Source organism: Rhamphochromis longiceps, linkage group LG18 (genome assembly GCF_057381845.1).
Source record: "Rhamphochromis longiceps isolate RC_006_pf linkage group LG18, R_longiceps_female_GT1.1, whole genome shotgun sequence".
In the NCBI taxonomy this organism is placed as follows: domain Eukaryota; kingdom Metazoa; phylum Chordata; class Actinopteri; order Cichliformes; family Cichlidae; genus Rhamphochromis; species Rhamphochromis longiceps.
Window position 1 is genome coordinate 12,809,997 of NC_140574.1, and position 27,024 is coordinate 12,837,020.

Genomic DNA, 27,024 nt, shown 5'->3' on the forward strand with positions numbered 1-27,024 from the left:
TATGACAATCTGGCAGATGATCTAACTAGGGGTAAAAGGCTACAAGACCTCACAGTCCAGTCCCGGTGGGCATGTGGGCCCCCGTTTCTGCAGCTACATCGAGACCAGTGGCCAGAGCACCCAGCCACACCATGTACAGACTTTGCTGAGGAGCAGCGTAAACCAATAACTTGCTTAGCTGTGTCTACTGACTCTATCTCCCTGCCTGATGCACAGCAGTTTACCAGTTTTAGCAAGCTTTTGGAAGAAACAGCCAGGTGCCTTCACGGGGCGGCTGGTGACAATCTCACATCAGAGAACTACAAGGAGGCTGAGCTTATTCTGCTGAGAGCTGCTCAGAAAGACAGTTTCCCTGATGAGATCCAGTGCCTGACCACTGGGAAACCAGTTCTCTCATCCAGCCGTCTGTTTTGCCTAGACCCGGAATTTGATAAGTCGCTTCAACTCATAAGAGTAGGTGGTCGTCTCAGACGATGCCATGATTTGGAAGCTGCTGTGATACATCCAGTAGTATTGGACCCTAAACATCCAGTCACCAGACTACTCATCCGACAGGCTGACAGTGATTTGAAACACCCAGGAGCAGAGAGATTGTTTGCAGAGTTGAGAAGGAAATACTGGATTCTTCGCGGCCGTGAAGCCGTAAGAAGCGAACAGCGCTCCTGCCCTGAGTGCCAAAAATGGAGAGCCCAACCTGCCAACCCAAAGATGGCTGACCTTCCCCTTGCACGCCTACGATTACATCAGCCAGCCTTCTTCTCAACAGGCATCGACTGCTTTGGGCCAATGCAGGTGAAAGTTGGTCGGAGAAATGAAAAACGCTGGGGCCTGCTCTTCAAATGCTTGACGACTCGTGCCATTCATATTGAGGTGTTGTCTAGTATCAACACCGACTCATTTCTAATGGCATTAAGAAGATTTGTCTCTCGTCGTGGGAAACCAGCTGAGATACTGTGTGACCAGGGAACAAATTTCCGAGGTGGGGATCGGGAGCTCCAGGAAACTTTCAAAGCCCTGCATCCCTCTTTACAAGGCAAGTTAGCAGAGCAGCAGATCAAGTTTCGATTTAACCCTCCCAGTTCTCCCCACTTTGGAGGATCCTGGGAGCGAGAGATCAGGTCCATAAAGGCAGCTCTGGCCTCCACATTGGGCTCACAGGTTGTAAAAGAGGAAATACTCCAAACAGTGTTGATCGAGATCGAGGGAATACTCAACTCGAAACCTTTGGGGTACGTGTCATCAGACGTGGCTGACCCAGACCCCATTACCCCAAATTTGTTGCTGATGGGGCGGCTAGACCCTTCCCTACCCCAAGTGATATACCACGACTCAGAGCTCATTGGACGACGATCATGGAGGACCTGTCAGGTGTTATCCGATCGCTTCTGGACACAGTTCATACGCCACTACCTGCCTACACTGCAGACACGGTCAAAGTGGCAGAAAGACACTGCTCCGATCCAGCTGGGCACTGTGGTGATGATAGTGGATCCCCATCTTCCCAGAGCATCATGGCCTGTTGGGAAGATCAACAGGGTATTCCCCGGAGCTGATGGTTTGATCCGATCTGCAGAAGTGGACGTAAAGGACCGTACCTACGTACGCCCAGTGAGCCGCCTTATTCGACTACCTGCAGTACCAGAACAAAATGGACAGTAAATGACATTCTGCAAACTTGCGAGGGCAAGTTTGGGGGCGGCTGTTCTGAAGGCAGGACTGTGATGCAGTTTTCTGCCTCGCCACTAGAGGGCGCGGCCGTTTTGTGAGTAATGTTTGACTGGGATGGAAAATGGTGTTCATGAAGGCAGTGTGAATCACAAGTTATGCTCGGGAGCAGTTTATGTGGGTTCAATGAGAGTGTGCGTCCATAAGACTGGTGAGTTACAGGATATTTCTTGTGTAAGAAGGATAGCCTGTATGTTTTCTTGCTCTGGACGTCCTCTGTTTGTACATTTTCTATAAGCTAAGTTATCGCTAAGCTAAGCGGGCTAAGCTAAGTTCGCCTAGGCCAAACTGAGTTCAGTTTGAGTTGGGGATTTGTTATGTGTATTTGCCTTCTTTAGTTGGCATCATAAGTGAGTGGGGCACAAGAGTTAAGTGATGGGAAGATGTTTATTTTCTTTGTTGTCAAATATGGTTCAGACTATAAGTAAAAGCCGCCAGCTTAGTATTAGGGCCTATAAGACAAGTATGTGGCTGTAATATGTTATATGGTGATTATTGTTGTCTATAATTTGATTGTAATTTGTGTTCTATTTTCCATTCTGTTTGTAGAACCACACACACACACATACCCACACCCACGCTAAATCTGCCATTAAAGAGCTGAACGATCATCCCCTGTCCTCGTTAATTTCTGGAGGGTCATAGTGGCACTTGACCTGTGCACACCCTGCGATCACCACCGTAGAACTGAACCGCATATCAGAAATCATCATAACAGAAGGAGTTATGCAACATCCTCTGAAACCACCAAATAGCATTTTTTATTTTTTTTTTTGTACATCTTGAAACTACACAGGCATTGCAGATCTGGTTATTTACTAATGTTGTGCAACCAGACTAGCTGCTTGTCTCTGCTGAGTTAAACTAAAATATTTATTACAGATCTACAGACATGCAGACAAGAATCTGCCTTTTTGTCTTCCGGTGTATAAGCCCTGGTAACGAGCGTATGGACATATATTTAAAAAGCCAAATTTAGACTGAGAGCAAAGGTAAGTCTGTCTTTTGATTCCAGGGTGGAAAACGTATGTGCACCACATGCTTCCCTGTGCTAGACCAGATGGTTTGATCCCCTATATGGAACAGATTTGTACTCTCCAGGTTCTTACGTGTACGTAACATTTTCTGTTTACTAACGCCAAACTACTACACAACATAAGACCTGTCAGTAACTTAGTGTGAGGCATCCCTTTTCCACTGAGACTTTCCTGGCAAAAAGACCACGTGCTCCTGTATCTCCAGGTCAGAGTTCAACTCCTTCCTACACCAACAAAGAAAAGCGCAGTAGTAACATAGATTGCTCAAATACTGTGCAAACAAAATGAACGCGAGTTTATTCCGCACACATCTGGGAATGTGCGGCAATCTGAGTTGATAAGCAGCGGGCGCTTAACTTCAAAGAAATAGCCGTGGTTTATCACACCTGTAGCTCGAGACACTGTGGTCACATGGCTGGCTGCCATTTACTCCAACTAGTTGCATCGGAAATATTCGTGACGCAGCAGTCAGACACAGCCAGTTAAATATAGTGCTCCTGGTTTTCATTTACCCAGAGCTGTCTATGCATGGAAAATTCCCCCTTAAAATCACAGGTTCCACACTATGCTGTGATGCAGATTGTTTGGAATATATATATATATGTGTGTATATACATATACATATATATATATATATATACATATATGCACACAATATTACATTTTTAATGATTTTTACAGTCTACACCCTTGCTATATAGTTTCTTCCTTTATGAGAAATGTCCTCTGCATGTAAATCACAGTCTACTTTTAAATGGGAAAGCTTTTCAGTTTTTGCAAAAATACATCCCAAATTTTAGAACAAAACAAACAGCTTCCTGTTTGAGGCACTACATACGACCGTGGCACACACCTTAGTCTCATATTATTTTCTTTATCTTTTTAAGACGTGTATTGGGTGTGGGATTATTCGTGCATTAGATTGGCTGGTGTTCACTGACTCCTCAGAGCAGGTGCAAATTATGGGCTTTGCTTTCACGAAGCTGTGAGGCTCCCGAGTCCTGCCCCATCATTGGTGCCGTGGACTGTGAAGTGGCACCTTATTGGCTACGAGACAAAGCACGCTGATTGGTTTGGGAGGCTGTGACACTGAAGCCAAATCCTTTAAATGCACGGCAAAGACTTTGTCTATCAATGAAGTAGTAAAAGGAGGGGACATTTGTGGAGGAGGAGAAGGGAAAGGTTTTCAGTAGAAGCCTTTGAGAGTGTTTGCTTTGGCTGGGTTCCCTGCTTTTATTTACTGAATTCCAGAGGTGACCAATACAGAAAAGAAATAAGAAAAAATGAAGTTCATCATTGGCATAGGAGGGTAAGTCTTTTATATATATATATATATATATATATATATATATATATATTCATGTATAGATGTTTATTTATGGAAATTGAGAGAAAATAAAACTAAGTGGCACCCATTTCAGAGTGACCAACGGTGGGAAGACCACTCTGACAAATAGACTACTAAAGACATTACCCAACTGTTGTGTGGTGCATCAGGATGACTTTTTCAAGGTAAGATGCATGAAAGTATTTTATTTTTTTCTCATTTGAAGTAAACTTGAAAGCTAAAGTAATAATTTAATGGCATTAAAGTTGAGTTAGTGCAAGGCATTTTTATTTTTCATATGTCATTCGCTGCTTTAAAATTTGTCCTTGAAGACATTTTGTGCTCAGAAATAAACCCTCAGTCTGACCTGCAGATGTCCTGTCATGGCAGTAGTCTAGTAATGCATTTGGCTGATTGTCTCCTGGACAGCTAATGAAAGGGCTGAGCGTCCCCACTTAAAGTCAGACTTAAACCTCACTTCGAGTAAAAGAAGCCAGAAGGTCTTACATCTACCACACCCATCTTTACATGATCCACTCACAGTCAGTAAAGGATGACTGACGTCGAAAGCCTTTTTCTTAAACTTTCCCCTTAAATGTTTTTAAGCCTTTTGAAGACAAATCAGAATCTCTATTTCGCAGACTCAAGATATTCCATCTCAAAGCATGTTTCACTATCAAGATGAGGCGACAACAAGCGTTAGTACCTTTTAGAATAGTTTTAAGATTTGATGAAAAAATTGTCAGATTTTCTAAGCCTAACGTTGGGAAGCGAATTCAGCCGCATTGAAAGCCGTCACCGTGTGTTCACTTTTGGTGGAGACGAGTCCTTGACTTGTCCTGTCCAGGTGTGATCAGTTCCGACTGGTTACTAGGTTGCAGCAATGTTTTATTGGTGACTGTTATTTCAGAAACCCGATCAAATAGAAGTCGGGGAGGACGGCTTTAGACAGTGGGATGGTAAGAATGGATTTCGCGTAAGAAAACCATGCAGTAATGTACTCTTTCTTTCCTGCACATTTCTGTAGTTTGGTAACCAATCAATCCTAAACTTTGTGATATTCAATCAAATATTCTGTGGATGCTAGAGACATTCACTAACCATGACTAATGTGTGTTAAAGCACATTGGTGAGGAGTGTTGGTTTCGTGTGTGGTAAAACGTGCTCTTCTCTTTTCTCTACTTGTTCTGTATCAGTGATCACCGCTCTGGACATGGAGGCTATGATCAACACTGTCAAAGGCTGGCAGGAGAACCCCATCAAGTTTGCCCGCTCACACGGCGTGAGCCTGTCACCTGAAGCCGAAGAAGCCGGCTCTGAGGAGAAGGGGATCCACATTCTCATCGTGGAGGGGTTCCTCATCTACAACTACAAGTGGGCTTCCCAGGACCTTACTCATTTTTTCTAAACTGTGACCTACAAACCTTCTGACCTCTAAACCTTTTGAGTAATCTGACCTCTGCTTTCTCCGCAGGCCTCTTATTGATGTCTATGACAAATGTTTCTACATTTCCATTCCTTATGAGGAGTGCAAAAGGAGGAGAAGGTAACAAGCTCCTGCAGTGACTTTACCAGAATCCCCTTAAGAGCTGGACACCACAGCACAGCTTTTAATAACACAACAACCCCACACTGATCTCTTTTTCTCTGCAGTACAAGGACATACACGGTCCCTGACCCAGCCGGCCTGTTCGATGGCCACGTCTGGCCCATGTACTTGAAACACAGGAAAGAGATGGAGGACAACTGCGACAGAATAGGTTTGTAAAGCAAGTGCTTTTCCTCTTGAAATATAAATGAGACTCTGCATCCCCGCATTCGTCCATAAGCCTAGCCACAGATCTAAAAAACCTATTTAACCACCAACCAGTGAGCAGAAATGCTCTCATACTCCTTTCATTTCTGTGCAGAGTACCTTGATGGGATGACTTCAAAGGAAGAGATTTACAACAAAGTGTATGAAACCATTAACAACTCCCTTCTAAACAGCTTATAGGTAAATAAAAAAATCAAATCTTGGACATTTTCACTGACAGATCAGTAAAATCATTTGATTCAGTGTGACTAACTTTGCTTTTCTCTCTCTCTCTTTACAGCAGAACGGGTCTAACAGCGGATTTGTGTATAAACTTGTAAATATAGAAATCTGAGTAAATGTATAACATCCATTCAGTAGCTCTAAGCCTGATTTGTAAATAGATAATCATGTAAGATATGAAGAACTAATGGCAGAAGTGCTGCGTTTTGTATAATCCTCTGTAACTGTTGTTTTTCTAACAAAGATAAGCCACCTCTGGACCGCCCAGTGTTTAAACACCAGTAACTTTGGTCTTGCTGTATTTAAAAAAAATAAAAATAAAGTCTCACTGTTTGGAAGGATTTTTGTCTCCTGATTTAAAACCCCACTGAAACCACTTCATGTTTCCTGTTTTTCTTCCTTCTGTATCTCATGAAACAAACACACATCCGCGTAGTTCCTCTTTTGAGGCACAAACCTAACATCTGGCTGCACTTGAATGAGCCTTCTTATCATATAGATAAGATTTAGTGCTCCACAATAGTAGGAGTGGCTGATTCCCCTTTGAAAGACAGGAATTGAAATGTTTCAGGGAAAAGTTATTTATTAGACCTGCCTCCTTTTTTTCTCAAAACTTCTGATAAAGCAATATATTAAATGTACTTGGAGCATTCATGCATTTAAGAACATGGTGAACAAACATATATAATATAAAAAACTCAGTCATACTCATTAAAGGTCTTTTACTTTTAATCATCTATTTGTGTAACTAAGCTGAATGATTTGTCCCACACACGTTGCTCATTTTTCATAGTGTGTATAATTTTGGTGATTAATGTAGAAAATAATAATTAACACAGAGAAGTCCTTCAGACATTCTCAGGTTTATTCAGAGTCATTCTGATCCTCATTCAGAGAAACCTGCACACCATCTTCTTCTACTGCTTATAACAACAAACGCTTTATGTAGTCTTGGAGAGAAGAAGCGGCAGCTTCAACCAGTGAGCACTTAACAAGACACAGTGTCTCCCTCTAAGGCTCTTGTGAAATTAACAGCGTGATATTTCTGTAAGCTCTGATGGGGAAATGATTTTCTCGCTTACATCTACTCTTAGAGGTCACAGCCCACCAGGAGGTCGTGCTAAAGCTTTAGCACTGGGAGGTAGGCTGGTTGAAAACTTCAATATGCTTCCCAGAGGTGTTCAACACCCCATCCAGCAACATTACACGACCTCTCTATCACCTATTCTGTAACACTCCTACAGAAATAAAGGAGCAAATCTTTCATTTTTGGCATCAGCTTCAACAAGCAGCAGTGTGAACCATGTCTGCACTTCTTCAAAGTCCTTTAGAGTCACCCACATAGCACAATCCCCGGCCTCAGCCGACAGAAACAAGGGGAGACACTGAGCAATGCATTTTCACTTTTATTGATATTTTAATATCAAGCACCAAAATGAATTATATGGTTACAATAAGGGGTTTTAATTACTCCAGCTGATGACACAGAATCATTTTTAAACCATTAAATGGACAATTTCTGCTGTAAGGGGCCAGTGACAACAATAGCAATACTCAGTTCAATAGCTCAGTGTTGGATAAAGGTTTTGGTCATAAAAGTTTACTCATACTGTACATTACTGTGAGAAAAGTCCAGCCAGCTCTGTCCCTGGACTTGGCAGATCCACAGAGGGTGTGTCGGGGAGAGTTCAGGGTCTTGTGATTCGTTTCTTGGAGTCTTCACATGCCAGCGTTGGCCTGCAGCAGGGGGTAGCTGCTCTGTTAGTTTATATTTAGGCTAAGTGCCTGAGGTGTCAGGGGAATAGATTTAGCATGCCTACAGAAATCACTTATTGCCACACACCCACTCGAGGCTCCGCAGCCCAGTCTGACTCAGGGGCTATCTGCCTTCATGCAACCGCCCAGTAAGGTGAGAACCTCGATACGTGGCATGTGCTCCCACGTCACCCCAACGCCATGGAAACCCCCAAATAAAGAGCCGGGGTGTCCATATTAGGGTGGAGAGGCAGTGACACAGGAGATGACTGGCTGTCACAAGCTCAGCAGAGCCTCTGTATGAGAGAACGAGGACCCCTGAGGTATGTGAACAGTTGTGGTTTCACCAGTGAATGAATGACAGGAAAATTTATGGTGGCTCACTGAGACAAACATGTATGAACAACTGAATCAGTTGTGGTCTATCATATGACTTACACGTGTAACAATAAGCGGGGATTAAAACATTTCAAATATTTTCAAATAACTTTTAAGCTCCTTTAAATTAATAAACCCACCTCCATACTTACTTATGGATCCCACAAGGTTGAATTGTAGGTGATAAACAAACAAATTTTTGTGAGTTACTATAAAATATTAAATGTTTAATTGGAGATCTTCAACTGATTTGTCATTTTTGTAATAGCCGATAACATAAAGAACTGCAGACACAGCAAGTATTAAAGGGTAATGTTAAATATCTCTAAGAAAAGATGATAAATTAATAAAGATTTAGGCTTTTGTGCTGAAAGTGCATGTTAGCTTAATCTGCATGACTTCTTCTGCCAGTCAAACACATGACTGACCATAATAGAGTCATATGTGTATTTTGGTCTTAGGCCAAAATACACATATGACTGTATTCTGGTCCTGTCCTCCAGCAGTATGTGTGTTATTGACAGCAACTATTAGAAACTCGACCCACCTGATACCAACAAATGATCCTGGCAGCAGAAGATAATTAACTCAAGTGAGGAGGAAAAACAGTTGTGTAAAAGAAAGCTTCGCAGGACTTTATGCAGTTGTGTGAAAAACGAACCATACCCTGTTATTCAGTCACTCGTAGAACCAACTTTAACAACAATAACTTGAAGTAAAACTTCATTAACTTGAAGTAGTGACTTTCTGTTTATCTGAATTTTGGTTCACTGTTCTTTGCTTCAGTTCATTGAGGTTTGCAGGTATTTGTTTATGCACAGGTCCCATCACAGCATGTCAGTCAGGTTGAGGTCTGGATTTTAACCAGGCCATTGTAACCCCTTATTTCCTCTCTTTTTCATCCATCCTGTTGCAGATTTTATGCTGTGCTTGGGAGTTTCAGTCAGTCTTTAGCTGTGAGACAGACACCTGCACATTGACTCTAGAATACTTTGGTATACAGAAGACTTCATGGTCGACTCAATTACTGCAAGATGCCCCGGTCATGTGACTGCAATACAAGCTGAAATCATCAACCCCTGCTCTGCTTGGTTTTTGCCAAACATGGTGCTTTGCATTTTGCCCAAGTATCTCCGATGTTGTCTCATCTGCCCAAAGGACATCGTCCCAGAATTCTTGTGGTTTGTTCAGATGCAACTTTGAAATCTAAACTGTTGTGCCATATTCATTTTAGAGAGAAGACGCTTTCACCTAGAAAATCCTCCAAACAAACAACAGCTGTTCACTCTTTTTCTAATTTTTCCATTGTGAACTTTAACATTTGACATGCTAACTGAAGCCTGTAGAGTCTGGGTTCTTGTTCTTTGGGGTTTTTTGGCTTGTAATGAATTTGTTGGGATGTCCACTCCTGAGAAAAATGTCCACTGCCAAACCTTTGCTTTCATAGAGGTGCTCAGAGTTCCTGAGGAATATTAATCAAGTGCATTTGATTACCAGCACCTGGCTGCTAATTACCCTCTTAATTCCTATGGAAGAAGTAAGGGTGTACTTAGTTTTTTTTTTTTTTTTTGACACGACTGCACTGAGTCCCGTGAAAACATTTTTTTTCACATGATTGTACACTCCATGAATTAATGACTGACAGTTGCTATTAGAAACTGCACAATTAGTGCAAATTGACCCTCCCAGCAGAAGAGCACTCCACCTACTCAGGAGCAGACACATTGTTTAGTTAACATAAACAGGCTAAAATTCAATAGTTTAGTCTTTAATACTTAACATGTACCACGCAAGAGTGATTTAATGTAGTTTTGGATTTTCATTGACTTGCTCATTGTTAATTATTTGAAACAATACACCACATGGCTGATCGTTTATTTTTACAAGTAAACACAAGATTCGTTTATTAATATGTTTTTTAAAAATGTGATTTCATCATCGAACATAAAAATGTATAACAGCGCTCAACCTTTAAGTACTTTGGTATACTACAGTGTGGTTTCAGAAACGTTTCTTAAACTTACAGAAGTTTCAGCACCAAGTTAAAAAACATGCTCATCATATAGATTAGCCCATAATAAATCAATATATAATATATATGTATTAGATATAAGGCATGTATATTATTTATTGGCTGTAATGTTGCAGCTTGTTTTTGCTGCTTTTATAGAGTTTTGTTTAATTTATTACAACACATCACACTGAATATTTTAACAAATGATCCAAATGTGGAAAATTATTCACATCTTAAGTTTTAAATGAAACAAAGTTGAATAAAACTGTAAAAATGGAACCACTCAGTAAAGTAAAAGGACTCTGACAAGCTTAACCTTGAAAACACAAAGTTTTTGGCCCGGGGTCACATTAAGGCAGTTTTTAATAGGTTACATATCAAAAGTTCACCAGACAAATCGCCACGTGTGAATGAATGAATGAAAACGTGACAATGGACGCAGCAGCATGTGTCTCACTGATGAAATGTGAGGAGCGCTGACGGGCTGATTTGTGCCAAGGGTTAATCAAAGATAAGCAAGAAGCGTTTCACAAGAAAGCTGACGCTCTGCCGCTCTGCCGCTCTGCCGCTCCGACAGCCTATAATTAATCTTCCACTAGACATTGAAGCATTTTATTTCAGGTTACACTAAAAAAGGAACTTGTTTTATTTAAAGCTTTTTGCTTTAACAGGCATTAAACATCCACATGAGCGCAGAACCCAAAACAGTTTACTAACAAATGTCATTTTTCAAGCATTTTTTTTCAGTATCTCACCTGTATTGTCTCCCCATGATCTGTGGTAAACCCTCTGGATCTATCATTATACTCCTCAGAGTGGCAGTGTGAGGCCTCAGGGGAAAGCAACAGGTATATTCCATGTAGGGGAAGTTTCTTGTGGTAAAACCATTTTAAGACCATCATCTTCCTTAACAAGAAGCAAAGCTGTGAGCAGCCCTGGATACCTAGATTCACGGGATAAGATATATTCAGTGTAAAAGAATTAGTCACCCGGGGAAGGATCTGCTGCTGCTGCTGTAGGTGTACCATGAAAACAACCAGAAACTGTTTATTTTTATTTCCAAGCACTCCCAATTCACAGTCACAGATTAGTTTTTGTGGCAGCATTTGTCGTGATTTGTTTACTTTCAGTTCAGACACACAAGAAAGACTTAATTCAACATTAATACTTACTGGCTACATTTTGTGGGTTACTTGTCCTGCTCGGGAAGTCTTGTGCCAAACCAGTGCCGAGGATCTGCGTCTGTTATAAATCTAGATGCAGGGGCGGTGCCAGACTTTGGAAGAGAGAAGGTTTCTCCAGCTAAGAATAGAAAAGCATGAAGGCTCACCATCTCGATGCCCTTTTTGGCAGAGGAAAGATACTGCGACACTTCAGCAGCACTTCTCCATATGTCAGTGTCTTTTAACCTGTTCGTGACCCATATCTAACTCATACCTTACCTGAAAAAAAGATCCTGCTGATGTTAATCAAACTCTCAGCTAATTTTCAGATTTAAAACTTAAGACACGCAGTAAAAGAAAGTATCAAAGTATATTTGTTTGTCACAATGAAATATTATCTGTATTTATGTCCCTGTTCTTTTTAAAAAAAAATGTTTTTCTTTAATGTGTGAAAGTACTGTGCTCTCCCTTTTTCTGTCACAATATTACAAAAAACAATAAAGTTCTAATATTGGGTAGACATAAAGGAACTTCTTGTGAGGCAAAAACTTCAAACCTTCTGTTTGCATGGGACAGCCAATCAGAAAACGTCTGGCTTAAAGGGAACTAACACAGCAGCACAAACGTCCATTATAAGATTTGTATGTCTGTTGCTTTTGTTGTGCTTTTCTTGTTTTTGGTTCTCTAATTTCTTCCCACTTTCTGTGTTGCTGAGTGGTTTTTCTTACTGTAGTTTAAAAAATAGGGAGCATGAAACGGGACTTATATAATCATTTTAATATATTGGACTTGTCTGGAACAAGACAGTGTTTCGTTATTGTGCATAGTCACTGCGTCTTGTAATTGCTGATGTTTAAGACAGCTGTTGAGCTCCTAATAGCAGACTGATGTTTTTCTTTCAGTACTTACTACAGATCCTCTCACAAGGTTCATACTGTTATAGCAGTTCATACAATGTGATTGGGACATACTAGCTCATCGTAACAATCTTAACATTGTGCCTTGAGCTTTGACCTGCTTACCTTCAGGCTCTGCTGTTGTGTAGCTGGCAGAGAGCATCGTGGGGCAGAAAGTCCAGAGCAGCAGTGGGAGACGCCAGCATTTCTGGCACACTTAATTTAAAAACAAGGTATAATAGTATACACCAAACATGTGTTTAAGCTTGAACCCAAGCAGCTTGTGTGTCGAACACAGCTACTATCAGGTCCAACTGCAGCCTTGCAGACCCATTGAGCCAACTTCACACTGTTACACAACACTCCGCTCCATCTTAAACCTAACTTTAACCCCTTGCGATAAAATCTCCACCTCACTTTCAAATACCATGTGGTGCAGTTTCAGCTAAATATACATGATACTGTTCTGCTCCAGATAAGGGCAAATGAACTGTATTTTGTTTTTAAAGAGTGGGTTAAAAATTTGTAAAGACAGATCATAGTCTTATCTGTAATAAAACAGAAAAGATGCAAAATATATTTATATTATGTAGGATTTAAATCTGGAATCAGATTAAACATAATAGCTTGCTTGTATTATTTATTTGGTAATATATTGATTTTTTTTAAAAAGGTATAGCTGAACAATGAAGGCACTGACCATAGGCTTTGAAAAGAAATCCCCAAAGAAACACCTTTGAGCATAACAAACAGAAGCGTGTTTAAAACCTGTGCAGCTAGCCTTAAAAAACAGTTATAGTCATAAATGACAAAAGAAAAGATGGACATATTTTATGGGAACGGGCTCCCTCCGTGATAGCTGTTAGGGCACTGCAAACTGGGATGGTCTGATACAGATGCAAAGTGCCACCTTGTGGTCAATAAGACTATTTACGCAATGTAAAGTTTTTCCAGATTGTTGCATGTCTTCATGTTTCATTTGAAACGGTCAACTGTTATCGTTGTTTTGTTGTTGTTTTTTTTGTTCGTTTGTGGGGTTTTTAGCTTGATAAACTGGTCGTGCGTGATTTTTTAACTCCATATAAAGATATCTTTAGCTTTTTCGCATTTTAGCCGTGATCAACGTGTCAAATAACAAGGAGTGATATTGAAATAAAAAAGTTCTGCTCAACAAAAAATATTACTTAAACACAACAACTCATATCCTTTTGTGTTCTTTAGTGTTCCCTGAGCTTTACCAGCTCGAGGTGATGCATTTGGCTGAGTTAAGTTTACACCCTTGCGTGAAATTTACTCAGCAAACGTACTTGTCTAACCGCACGTAACCACAGCAAGGAATGGGTTAAATTCTTTAGAAGCTTGACTTAGTGAAAGTAACTGGACTGAATTCGACAAACGAGCCGGGGAAAAAGGATTCAGCCCTCCTCTCCTCTCCATCTCTCAGTCCTCCTGAGAAGTGCTATGTTGTTTTGTGTCAGAGCTGAAACTGGAAGCGCACTGCCGATTTTAATCCATTCTCCACGAAGCTTCAACGTCTGTGCCCGCAAACTTACGTGATGTTTGCTAACTTACACGTAGGCTTTAATTTATTAAGTTTAATTGCCATGGCTAAACGATCACTTTTATTTTTATATATTTTCCAAGGACTACTCCCCCTCAGCTTTGGGCAGCAGCGCACGGTTGGCCCCTGGCGGCACCGGATTCAATGGGAGAACAACGGGCAGGTTTACAGTTTAATGAGCACTGGGCTGGAGTACCAGGCTCCGTATCGGTCCACCAGCCAGTCGAGGGTTTACGTGAGCAGTCGGAGGGATGGTACCGGGACCCAGATGTCTGGAGCGCGCAGAAGAATGACGCTTGTGAGAACCGGACCAAATGAATCCAGACAGTTCAGGACTGATAACAGTGCACAGTCGGGACTTCTCACACCTGGACACGATGTTAGACCGTATGCGCCCGTGAATCGTCATGCGTCAGGGTTCAGACAGCGACTTGAACGCCCTACAGCAGCAGTTGTAAGACATCCAGGCGCACGCCATTTTAATGGTGAATTCACCAGAACCACGAACGCCTCTTCACCGGGGAGTTCAACAGATTTTTCTGGCGGTAATGGAGGTTCTGTCACTGTGGATAATACCGCACTACATACTAGAATAGGTGAATCCGGACCTGGTGCGCAAAACCAACAGTTACGCGCGGGGCCGGAGGTGACGCCCGTCTCCAGGCAACCTGCTCAGACTGATCGCTCCATCTCAGCAAACCCGTCAGGTCTGGAAAATGAGTCTGAGGCACCGGCTGTATTTCCTGCACTTACTGAGGAAAACAGCAATGGAGAGGACATGGTCAATGACGACCCTCGAAACCCGCTTAAAAACCACAGGAATTCTGTTTTCTACAACATGTATCCGACCAGAGGGAGGTCAGCGGCCCGCACCCTCCGTCCGCCTGGCACAGGGTACGGCACAGGATATTTCCAAAACGGTAGGTCAAGTGTTCCATTTATATAATATTAGAGAAGTCAGATTATGTAGATCAGGGGTGTCAGACATAAGGCCTCTGTCTGGCCCACGGGACGGTGTAAAGGATAGTTCAGATTTTGAACTTTTAAAAGTAATTTATTAAGTTTTACAGTTTTTGCTATTGATCCATTCATACTACATAAAAGTACATTTTCTGTGAATTAATGAAAACTTTATATTCTAAATTTATGATAACAAGACAGAGCCTTTGCACCTTAATCATTTCGTTTCACTGATCAGGCCCACTTCACATGAACGTCCACGATGTAAAACGAGTTTGACATCCCTGATATTTGTTAGCTGTTCTTCAAATTTTATATTTCATATAGTTAGCCAAATGGATAGATTTGCAATGTAAATTATTAAAATTAAGAGTGGATTAAGAAACTGTGTCTGTGATCAATATTTTAAAATAATATAATTCCAGCAAGCAAAACCTGTTTTAGTGTTAATTTGGCCACTACTTTAAAACAGCTTGTTATCCATTATTTGGCATGAATATTACTGGCTTTACATTCATGTAACGGTTCTATGGACACACAAAAACACTGTTATATCGTTAGCTTCATAGCATAAGTGCCTAAGTCATTAACTTAGTCAAATGACTTAGGCAATTATGCTATGAAGCTAACGATATTTAAAATCATCTGCTTGTTTGATTATTTAAGGACAATTTTCATAACTTTATGTCTCACCTTAAACAAAAAGCCAAGGAGCGAGAGAAAAAAAAGTCTTATTTGGCTTTTGGAGCTGTAAGGAATGTGAAACATGTTAAATTATGCCAACAAACACAAAGCAGCTTACATTTCCAGGGTGTCTATTTCTGTGGATTATTCTCAGCCTGAATAAGTTGGGAACATTAAGATGTCAGGAGGAAAAAAAAAAACTTGGACTGTCCATTTAATCTCCTCCCAACAGGACTGCCAGACCTTGTGCCAGACCCATATGCCATCCAAGCAGGTACCTATGTCCAGCGCATGCAGATGTACGCGCTTCGCTGTGCAGCTGAGGAGAACTGTCTGGCCAGGTAATCTGAGGTGCCAGAAGTGATTCACTTCTTCAGTATGAACAGAGCAGCACGTAGACACTGAGGCAGACACGCATACTTATGTCCTTTGTTTTGTTTTTTCTCAGTGCTTAAGAACAACTTTTAGTTGTTTTAGGGTTGCATTCAATTATGCCAGTGTAAGCTGTTAAGCATGCTGGGATAACTGTTTTGTTAAGCGAGTTACAAAAGCATTTGATCTTATTACGTAGCAATGATTGTCCAACATGACTGTCCAACATCATGTCCTGCCAAGACATAAATGTTCTGGTTTGGTTTTCCCAAAAGCATTAAGCACAATGGAACAAACCCTTTGCGCTCTGTTACTTTTAAGAAAACTAGACCTGGGAGCTCAGCCAGTAGCACTTTTCCAATGCAGCTTACGCTTTTTTCTCCTGTGATTCATCCAAGATCGGCTTATGGACCCACTGTGCGAGACATCAACTTCAGAGTCCTCCTGCGGTTTCCACAGAAAGTGAAGAACCAAGGCACCGCTGACTTCCTCCCTTTCAAGCCCAGATATCAGTGGGACTGGCACAGCTGTCACCAGTGAGTTTGATGACTCCTAAATCCTTTTTCTTAAAAAAAATTTTTTAAAAAGGGATTAGCCATTCAGATATGACAAACTAGGAAGAACACCAAACCCTCAAAATTCACTTAAGACAATAAAATTGCGGGTTTTTTAGACATTCCTGAGCCATAACAAAATATCCGCTATTGATTCTTTTCCATCTGTTTTGCACCCACAGACACTACCACAGCATGGACGCCTTCAGCAACTACGATCTGCTGGATGTTATCACAGGACGTAAAGTGGCAGAGGGACACAAGGCCAGTTTCTGTCTGGAGGACACGAACTGTGATCCTGGATTCAGGCGACGCTACGCCTGTACAGCTCATACGCAGGTAGCACACCATCATATGTTATGTGATATAACGCCGCACGGATTGATATCTGTTTTACACGAGAGCTGAGGAAAAAGATAAAGAAAGAAGACGCTCAGTTCAGTTAGGTTTAATTTTATTTAAAACATTCATCCACCTATTTGTTTTCTGAGTCGGAATGCTTGCGGATTTACAACAGTTCTCGCAAGATTTCATAGCCCAACTTCATTTGAGGGCAGTGTGGAGATAAAGTCTTTTTTAACAGGAAGAACCCTCCATAACTTTGTGGGATAGGTCAACAGTAGACATGCAAAGTCTTAAGATCTTTGTGAAGTGAAGGTTTAAAGTTGAGATGAGATGCATCATTCCCGATCTGGTAAAAAGAGATTTGTGACGGAGATACTTTTACATGCACTTAAATTTAAATGTAAAGCTACTGCTATCGCTGACCTATGCACCTCAGGTGAAGCATGGAGGCTGAAGTCTAATTTGCTTCAGGCTATTTCCTGGGTGTTGTTCCCCCACTCTCTGCTCTCTGAACTACCCTGTAAAGTAAAGACTAAAACAGCAGTAGAGACTTGCTATATATCAACTATCACCACCTTTGTGCCAAACTCAAGCAGTATTTTTTGCATTGGACTCTCCAGGATTCTGGTATATTTGAGGTCTTCAAGTTCATGGTGAGATCAGCTCAATCAGACAAGCCGGGTGTAAAATGATTTATTACAGCAGCAGAAAAATATACTCTCCCTGCAAATCTGTTACATGTAAAAGCCTGAAAGTGATGAGTAATGCAGGAATTATGGCTTCACGTATCTGTGAAACATCCATCCAAAGCTCTAACTTCACACAATTCAGCCAGCACAGAGACTACACAGACACATTTATGCGAAGTCCTCCAGAAAACCAACGGCTTGCAGCCCGAAGATGATGTCGCTAACCGTAGAAAGCTGACTGGCTAAATAAACTGAAGGAGAAACAAGAAAAAAACCCATCATGGATAAATATAAATAAATAAAATAAAATAATAGATAAAAACTAGACTTTTGGAAAAAAAAATAGCAGACTGAAATGATTTTGCGAACTTGGAAAACTAACTGCAATAAAATATGTAAATGTAGAGAAAACATCATTAGTTTTAGTATCTGTTACTTTGATTAATGCCTGAAGAGGCATTGATGGGCATTTACTGAAGCTCTGAATGTCTACAAGACTATGAGTCAGTATTTGTATTGCATTGATTTTCCTAAATATTGCCTCTCTCCATGCAATGAAAATTAAAAAACAAAACTAGAACTATGACTGAAATTAATAAAAACTAAACTAAAACTAAAATTTTACTAACTAAAATGAAATATGAAAACTCACTCTGTAAAGAAACTGAAAAAAAAACCCATATCAAATCGAAATAAAAATAAAAAACAAATTAAAAAACTACAGTATACCCGTCTATGACTGCATCAGGCCCAACAGCAAAAACATGTAAAGTAGCTCACCGGTTCCTCTACAGAGTTTTGACCCTGCCCCCTGACAATGTGGATCTGTAAAGCTGTGCACAGCACTTACACACTTCCGGGGCACTACTGATACTTAAATATGCACAGGCAGATTTTAAGGAAGTGGAAGGAGCAGCAGTGCAGGACAGAGATTGCAAATTATGAAGCTTAAACAAACCACCAAATTGGGAGGGTGATGTGAGGAAAGTGAGACATGTCACGTGTGTCTGAAGCAATGCTGCTTGAGTTGACTGAACTGGCTCGCAGGCTTCTCGCCATTTATTTCACAAAGCTCCTTCACAGCCACAGACGACATTAAACAGCTGTGTTCACAGCCACTCACCATGATGAGTAAATATACTTGAGCTGTAAAATCACTGGAGACCCACTTTAAATAGCAAATAAGAGCTAAACAAGAAAAGTAAGAATGGGTAGGACTTTTTAAAGTAGTTCAATAAGAAAACAACTGCAAGTGTTCATTTGCATTATTCTGAAGGCCCAGATACTTTTATGAAGAGCTTTAGGAGAAAATACGAGTCTTTATTGAAGTAAAAGTGAGTCTGATGTGCAGGTGATGAATCCAGACAGACAAAAGCACGAGGAGTAGACTAAACCAGATACCAGGAAACAGAACTGGGTAGAAAACACAAGGCAGCGCTCATTAAGAGCATGTTGGAAAGCAAATTGCACACTAAGACAGTCTGGAAGGGAAAAAAGGGAAGACATGCAGCTTAAATACACAGGGAAGACAGTTAGAGGCAGTGGGACGCATTAGGGCGGAGCACGCAATCAAACAGGAGAAACGGGAGGAGGTATTTGAAATGAGAGGCTGAGTAATAAAATAACACACACAGAAAAAAAGAAAAATATGTAACAATGGAAAAAAGTTCATAAGCTATTCAGCAGACTTCTGATCCTTCTGTTTAGTTTATCACATTAGAAATAAAGATGCTTTTGTGTTTTTTGTCTTTTGCAAATCCTCCAAATCCACTTCAGAGAAATGTTTTTCTAACTAGAACATTTATTCCAATAAAACTAAACATCCTGTTGCCACAGGAATATTTATCGTATCTTTTGTGTGAGCTCTGTGATTCTGACTCTATATAATGTTTAAGGTTAATGCTTTCTTATGACAGATATGCGTGCACCTGTTCAAGTTATAAAACCTCACTGAGGTGACTGTGTTTTGTAGGGTCTGAGCCCAGGTTGCCATGACATCTACGCTGCCAACATCGACTGTCAGTGGATTGACATCACTGATGTGCCTCCAGGAAACTACATCTTGAAGGTGTGTCACATGTTCGTTCTCTGTATGTGTATTTCACAACACAGAAATAAATGTTTATAACCTCCTGCTACAGAATTTATTCATGATTTATGTATTTTTTTTGTCAGGTTACAGTCAATCCCAATTTCCACATCCTGGAGTCAGACTTCAACAACAACGTAGTGAGATGTGATATTACTTACACAGGCGTTTATGTTCAGACACGCAACTGTCGAATAACGAGGTATTATAAGAGGGTTTCTCTGAGCATGATCGTAGCATAGATTCGAGTGAAAAACAATGCTTTTTAGAGGGCTCAGTGCAGTCCTGTGAAAAACCAAGTCCACCCTGTTTTCATAAGAATTAGGAAGGTAAGTAGCAGCTAAAGTGCTGCTAATCGAATAGATTTGATTAACTGATCAACAGCAAGTGTGAGCAAGCAGAAGCTTTGTCAGTTTGTTGGTCTGTGTTAACCCAGTGCCACAATCTTCCTAGGAGTTGACATCTCAGCAAATTCAAGGTCAGACTGCAATTCTCAGAGAAACAGCAAAAAAACAGACGGCTGCATCTCCGACTCTACAGGCCACACAGCATTTAAAAGATTAAAGTTCACAACACCACTTTGAAAAAAGATTGAACATGGTTTATTTGGAAGGGCTAACAGGAGAAAGTCTCTTCTTTCTTAAACAAAGAAGAAGAAGAAGAAACCAAAAAGAAAAAAAGATGAAAGCACATCTTAGGTTTGTATCTTAGGTTTTCACAGGACTGCACTCGTACTGCAAACACTTTCCTTTTCATGTGACTGTAGGCTGTGTTTTTGTACTCTGGACATTTTAAACACCACATTCCCTTTATTGAACTGGAATGAATGATTCATTTGGTAAATATTTCAGATTTAGTCAACACGAGATGTCTCTTTATATATGTTATCCAAATTAGTTTAAATTAGTGGTTCCAAAAATCTGGGACATTTCCCAGAAATGTTTTAGTGAAAACTATCAGGTTGTTGCATCAAAGCTGTATCAAATATATTTTATTCTAATTCCTAATGCTTAATGATTTTCTCTTTATCTGTTTTCAGGGGTTGAAATATTAATTTTTCTGGAAACATGCAGAAGTTTGGCAGTAAGACCCCGTCTGTACTGCACAGGCTCAACGACATCAGTGAAAAAAGGTTTATGCAGTTGGTAAAATGTTGTATTGTAATGGTGAGCTGCATTCCTGCTATGAAGTCTTGGGGTTGCATTTATTCAGAATAAATGCAAAATTAGTTTACACAAACTTTGTATATGGAACTAGTGATGTCATCAGAATTACTTGATTGTGTATTTCTAGAAATGTGCTACGATTGGTTACAAATTATGTTTTGGTTTGTTTTTCTTAACAAATACAAGTACTGTTCGTAGACACGTTTCTTCCTTTAAGTGCTACTTACTCGCTTGAAATGTGTGTATTGTTTGTCATTTGATGTCGTTGTTAATGTTTTTTTCTGATTTTTGTTACTATTATGTGCACATTATTAACATCTAGAGTTTTATTTAACCTTATAACATCCACTCTTTTGGGGAAACTCTTTTAGGGATAAGGTTTAATGTTGCTCATTGTCAGCTCCATAATTTGTTCTTCCTCTCTACTAGAGGAGTTTTGTGTGATTACCAGTTCAAAACAAGGTCCCCTGGATTTCAGCAGTGATTGGCTGCCCTTCCTTAAACATCACGTTGGATCGGGTTGGTCTGCTCACACCCAGAGCCTGATATATTAGGCGTGACCATATTAGGGGAAAAAAGCTGACCACGCATTTAGAGCAGTCTGATGCCTGATCTTGTGGATCACAGGGAGTACAGAGTACAGTACTTCCACATACAGTGACATTATTATTTGAAACTTTGATCATATGAATATCAATCACTGTAAAACTGTACATCAGATATCATCAAATGCTCTACAAATCAGGCTTGAAAAACCATGGCAACCAAAACACTAAGGTTGACGCTTCAGAGCCAACAGGCAAAGTAGTGATGTTTTATAACGTCTGTCGTTGTCCTGTAGACAACTTAGGATGTTACTGTAGAACTCCATGTTGATAGTCTGGTCATGACGGGTGAATTCATGGAACACCCTCCAAACCCCCTCCAAAAACTCCTCGTCACACTCCTGACCTGAAGTGTCGCCATCGGGCTTGGAAACTTAGGACGCTTCAACTGAAAACTGCTGGGTCATAGCTGGAGGTCCAATTCTAATTACCAGCAAGTACCACCAAGGAAGTCGGTCTTCAATTTGAAATTAAATCAGGTATGTTTTTGTGTTTGTTTGTTTTGTTATTTTATGATAGTGTTCCTGGAGCTTTTTGACCATACCTTGTATATAAGAAAAAATAAGAAAAAGGTTAGCTCCTCTTATAATACAGGAGCTACATTAGTTATAATAGAAGGTCCGAACACATGTATGAAACCACATCTTAAAGGTTACTGATAGAATCTGAAACCTGCTTATTAGCCTGTGGCTCAGAGACATCCTAAACATAACCCCAAACAGATCACCATCCAATCTGGTGGATGTTAAGAGGTTTTTACATAAAAGATATTCTAGATCGTCGCTACTGTCAACAATTCTCATGGAAAAACATCTAAACCAAAACTGAGAAGAAGATCCACAACACATGGTGGAAGGTTTTACAAAGACAAAGAGAAGTTGTATTCTCCAATAGGTCACTACAAAACACCCCATGGGTCAAAGCAGCCCATTTTTAGTCCCAGGACTGAGCTCTTACTGGGTGACTATTGTGTAGTGTGATCCTGGCCTTCTATAGGATCACACTGCATATGTATAATATATGTGGCTTTAAAAAAAACATAATTTTCTAAAACTGCAGCACACTAAGTAAGCGAACACTACTCAAACAGCAGTATTTATGGCAGCCGGATAGTGAATGAAGACTCCAGTAAAAATAAACCACAGCATCCATGTTGATGATAAAAGAAGAAATAAGTCAGCCGGTTAAAGAGTGTGACTCAGAATATTTTTCAGTGGAGCTCTTGGGAGCAGATGAATAACATGCATCAGGTTTTGAATAAACACAGACAAGGCCTAGTAGAAATCCTTCATTTTAATCTTTTCAGGGGATCTGTTGACAACAGGAAACAAACAACCACATCCAGCTCATCCTTTAACTTGGACATATTAGAAAACTGCAAATACTCGTTTTATGTTAAATTGTCAAGGATGTATGTTATGAGTATGTTTCTACAAGTGTGTGTTAGTGTATAACTGAGTGAATGGAAATGTTCACATGATAAAACAGTGTTGAAAATATAGTCTGATGTGTTGATGCATTACATTACAAATCAAAGTTTCATGTTAGAAAATGCCAAAATATGTTTGGATTTTTTTCAAGATTGTCTGTTGATTTACTATATGAAAAGTAGTATAAATTATACTTTTGACAGTTTCAGATCTTACATCACAGTTGGACAACAGCTGTGATGTAAGATCTGAGATAACTCATAAGCACACTGCAGGATTAAAGCAGTTTCTATCCTCAGTGTGCGGCCTCAGAGACAAACAGGCCTGCAGGCAGACGCTCTGTGAAGACACAAGATCTTCTGCATCCTTGCCATATCTACTAAAACACAGTCAGAGCATGATGAATGGAGGCCTTTTCCAATTCTCTTCTTCGATGCATATTTTAAAAAAGGGTTGTAAAATCCTTCTTGGCTCAGAATTCACCACATTTTGGTTTGACTCACATGCGCGGGGGCTTGTCCGGGATGAGGTGTTTTTAATAGCTCTGGGATATTTTGTCTGAGTGGGAGGATTGACACATCACGCCAGGGAGGATGTCCAGCGTGTTGCTGAAAAAAAAATTTTTTTCTAAAGGCAACCGTGTTTTTGCAGCAAGCAGTAGACGGTTTCAAACAGCAATGAGTGACGGAAGAAAAAAAAAAGCAAACCTGCTCCAATCACGTTCGCTTTGAGTGGATGATGGTTTGTCTGATTCAAAGATGTTTTTACTTACTCGTGCAGGTTTTGTACATTATGAAGTGGTTTTGAGTGATGCACTGGAAAACAGGCCCCAGACAATGTATGCGCCGTTAAATGCACAGATGTTGGGTATTTGCAACGGAACAGAGCTCAGCCTCGGCTTAAAAAAGAAGCGAACCGGGGAGATTAGACACAATTGAAATGGTTTGGAAGTTGCCAAGGTGCTTCCCTGCCAGAATAGATTGTCTATGTTATTGAAACTGTCTGGAAAAAATCCCCCCTGCTCCTATTAAGTCGACTCCATTTCAGTCTGTCCAGGCATTTTGGAGACAATATTTACAGACTGTGACTATTTCAGCAGAGGATATCTGCAGCAGAGATTTAAAAGTCTCAGCATGCTCACAGACAAAAATAAATGAAGACTAAGTGTCCGTGGCCATGGTTGTATTAAGTGCAGGGGTTCAAAGTCTCACAATCTGATTTACATTGTTCATTTATTCAGGCATATTCTTTACCACAGCATAATTTTAGTGTTGGTGATAGCACTGCATTAAAAGTGAATGTATTTTAAATTGTATTTTTTAAAGTAATGTCTGTATTTTTATAACAAAAAGGCCATCTAACTTGTGCTACAACTGGAAATGTCAAGGATGATAGATGATAACACTTGAACTGATAACTGACATGAAACTGAGTTGCTAGAGGTGTTGGATAAAAAACACATTAGAATCATCTTAACCCAGATTTCATCTTCTTAATATTTCACAAGGTATTTTGCTAAAAACATAATGTCAAAATCACTGTGAAATCTGAGGTGGGGAAAAGCAAAAATCCACAAACAAGATGAAAGTATCTCTGCCTTTGAACACATTTTCTACTATTATTACTAAATTATTTCACTAGTAGTATTTTATTATATTTAAAATTGACTAATGAATACACTAATGTTTGAAAGGGTCATTTTTGTTTTAAGGGTTTATGATAAAAGGTTAACCTGTGATATCAAAAAACTGTCTACACTGTTTAATATGTGACACTATTATACATTAACTGACGTATAATCAGCATGGAAGATTTATGAGGTTAAAGTCTACACTATCATTAAAGTAAACAAATGTATGTATTTATCTTCATATTTCACCACTGAAGTTAACATTTGAGTTTTGCCCATTTGTAGGTCAGGCTAACTTTACCATCTCTGAAGTTAAGATGTTAACCTTTAACTCTGTCAGATTTCAGCTGGTCTTTTTGGCCCAGCATGTCATTTTAATCATGTCATGCTGCAGAGAAGACAGTGGCTGTTTGCTCAGCTGTGTAGCTTCACACCAACATCTGGACAGAGTCTTGAGTTAGGCTTACACAAGCCTGACGAAGCCAAAGGAAAAAAAGAAAAGAAAAAAAAGGAGTTTGGCACTACTTTTCATTCAGGCTCAGCAAATATAATCAAGCGTACAGGTAGGTTAGGTGTGGAAGGGACCGGTCTGCCATGTGCCTGCAGCCTGCTGTGGCAAGGAGAGACATTTTCCGGATGCATCTGCACGTAGGTGGACAGTGTTTGGAGACGTTACTAAGGGCAGGGTTTGGTATTTGAAGGTCATATTTCAACAAAGCGGGGCCATGTGAGAGTCGGCAGGGACGTAACTGAGGAACGTGCTGAGCCTAAAGAGAGCATCCTGGCAGGTTGGTTTAGGCACAGGGCAGAGAAATTCCTCAGCGGCTCTGTCATCCTGCCGAGATCGAGAACAGAGCTGAGGTCAGCTGAAGACCAGCAAGGGTGTGCAGGGTAGACGCACTGGGCTACTTCCTCTTACTTCCTTGGGAGTGGGACGGTTACACAACCAGCAGACACACTGTAGTAAATTTGGCCAATGAAAACTACACAGAGCTCGGAGACAAAACACAGCGGAGTCAAACTGATGATGAATTCTGTTTCTCTTTCAAGCTGGGTGGTACTTTGACTTGGGTGGTATTTGGTGGGATGGCTCAAAGGATTTGCTGTTCTCTGATTGTTGATCCACTGCACCGTCTATAAGCTCTTCATCTCTTACTTCAAACACTTGTATTAATTTTTCTCTGAAGCAATCTGTTTAGTGCAAATTCATTTACCAAAAGGAATCTCCCAATGATGAATGAAATGACAAAACAGTGTTTTGATTTTGAGCTGAGAGGGATTTTTAGAAAATGAATTCCTGGTATGTTTGGCTTCTGACGGAAAAAAACACCCTGCTTTCATGCTGCTCTGCTAAACTCTGAAAATGTTTTTTTAGTTCTGGTTTCTAGTATGAGAAACAAGAAAGGGTATACGATGGAAATTAACGTATATAAGCTCACGTATAATGACAACGTATCATTCATAAGTAACCCTGTTTGAACAATGGACTGTATATAAAAGATGGATGTAGCCACAGACTTCACCCAGTCCTTGCTTAGGTGCTCTAATAAAAAGCCTCAAGCTGAGTCCATCGGGGTCTTGGAGTTTTGAAACTGAACATGATGGTTGCAGTGCAGCTTTGATTCAAGGTAGACCCATGCTAAACCAAACCCTGCATTTTTCTCCCTTTGGACTTCGATATAGGCCATAATTTAGAAAACTAACATCATGCTGTCAGTCAATAAACCAATCAGTGAGATTGAAATTAGTGACTAAGATCATAAAGCTGCCAGGAAAGTATTAGTAAGGTCATAAATGATTTGAAAGGTTTTTATTCCAAAGACTTCCATACAACCAGAGAAGTCGCCCCCTGCTGGTCATTAAAAACTTTTCAGATCCAGAAACTATATCCATCTTTCATATACAGTCAGTGTTTTCAACATTACCTAACAACGTATGACACCTGCAGACTTTGTAGACATCAGAATTAAAGCTTTGCAAAAATTTATTTCCATAAATGTTTTCAAATCTTTCCTATGATTTCATCAGTAGGAGGTGGCAACAGTGAGCCACCAACTTTCAGGTTTATCTTTTTTTCCCTTTGTCTCCTTCTTGGCCTAGTTCAAATACTTTTTAAAGCTTCTTTTTTTTTCTTTTCTTTTTTTTGCTAGGTCTGCCATTTCAACTTTCTGGGAAACATACCAAGAGCTACCACACAAAGCAGAATCATCAGAAACTCACTCTTCATTTTTGCAGGAGATTTTGTGTCCAATGGAAGACAGACATGCACAGCCCGAGTAATTCCTAATGTCCTAACGTGATACACGCCACCCAAAAAAGCACAATCACTGGAAAAGGAGTAGCTGTACAGCAGTAAAAAGATTATAAAGACCTTAATTTTTAATTCATCAGACTTACATTTGTCATTTGTATACTTTTACTGACCTTTGCTGTAACTGCTGAACTTGTGATTATGGTCATCAAGCTATAGAAAGAATTTAAGATGATGATTTTTAGCAGTGCCTAAAAAGTGCTTTTTGAATGTGCATACACTGATATATATATTGACAAGAAGGCAAAATTAAAATAAAATACTATGTTTAATGCTAATATTTGCCATTATGTTG

The 27,024-nt window shown here is 40.1% G+C and overlaps 2 protein-coding genes and 1 long non-coding RNA gene across 5 annotated transcripts in view; 2 read left to right on the forward strand and 1 right to left on the reverse strand.

Annotated features, from left to right (window-relative positions):
* Window positions 1-11,504, reverse strand: part of LOC146647837 (uncharacterized) — a 23,984-nt gene extending 12,480 nt beyond the window's left edge. Inside the window, exons 1-2 of the long non-coding RNA XR_014908552.1 lie at window positions 11,447-11,504; window positions 11,030-11,217 (exon numbers count right to left, since the gene is read on the reverse strand). This is a non-coding gene — a long non-coding RNA (uncharacterized LOC146647837). The remainder of the gene's footprint in view (window positions 1-11,029; window positions 11,218-11,446) is intronic.
* nmrk2 (nicotinamide riboside kinase 2) lies at window positions 3,765-6,517 on the forward strand. Of its 2 annotated transcripts, none has more exons than XM_085389815.1 (8): window positions 3,765-4,071; window positions 4,184-4,274; window positions 5,000-5,048; window positions 5,286-5,463; window positions 5,564-5,635; window positions 5,743-5,849; window positions 6,000-6,085; window positions 6,189-6,517. In XM_085389815.1, the coding sequence occupies exons 1-7, from the start codon at window positions 4,046-4,048 to the stop codon at window positions 6,083-6,085; spliced, it is 609 nt and encodes a 202-aa protein (XP_085245941.1). In that variant the 5' UTR covers window positions 3,765-4,045; the 3' UTR covers window positions 6,189-6,517. The 2 variants fall into 2 exon arrangements, with proteins under 2 accessions (XP_085245941.1, XP_085245940.1); XM_085389814.1 differs by having other exon boundaries at window positions 3,768-4,071; window positions 6,186-6,516.
* Window positions 11,505-13,701: 2,197 nt separating the features above from the next.
* On the forward strand, window positions 13,702-26,783 carry loxl5b (lysyl oxidase-like 5b). 2 transcript variants are annotated; one of them, XR_014908550.1, is made up of 8 exons: window positions 13,702-14,814; window positions 15,771-15,879; window positions 16,309-16,446; window positions 16,647-16,803; window positions 19,471-19,566; window positions 19,674-19,789; window positions 20,627-21,837; window positions 26,569-26,783. XR_014908550.1 is itself a non-coding variant. In XM_085389811.1 (7 exons), exons 1-7 carry the CDS (start codon window positions 13,890-13,892, stop codon window positions 20,631-20,633), a joined length of 1,548 nt encoding a protein of 515 aa, XP_085245937.1. In that variant the 5' UTR covers window positions 13,702-13,889; the 3' UTR covers window positions 20,634-24,532. The 2 variants fall into 2 exon arrangements, 1 of the variants encoding a protein (XP_085245937.1); XM_085389811.1 differs by lacking the exon at window positions 26,569-26,783 and having other exon boundaries at window positions 20,627-24,532.
* Window positions 26,784-27,024: the final 241 nt, after the last annotated feature.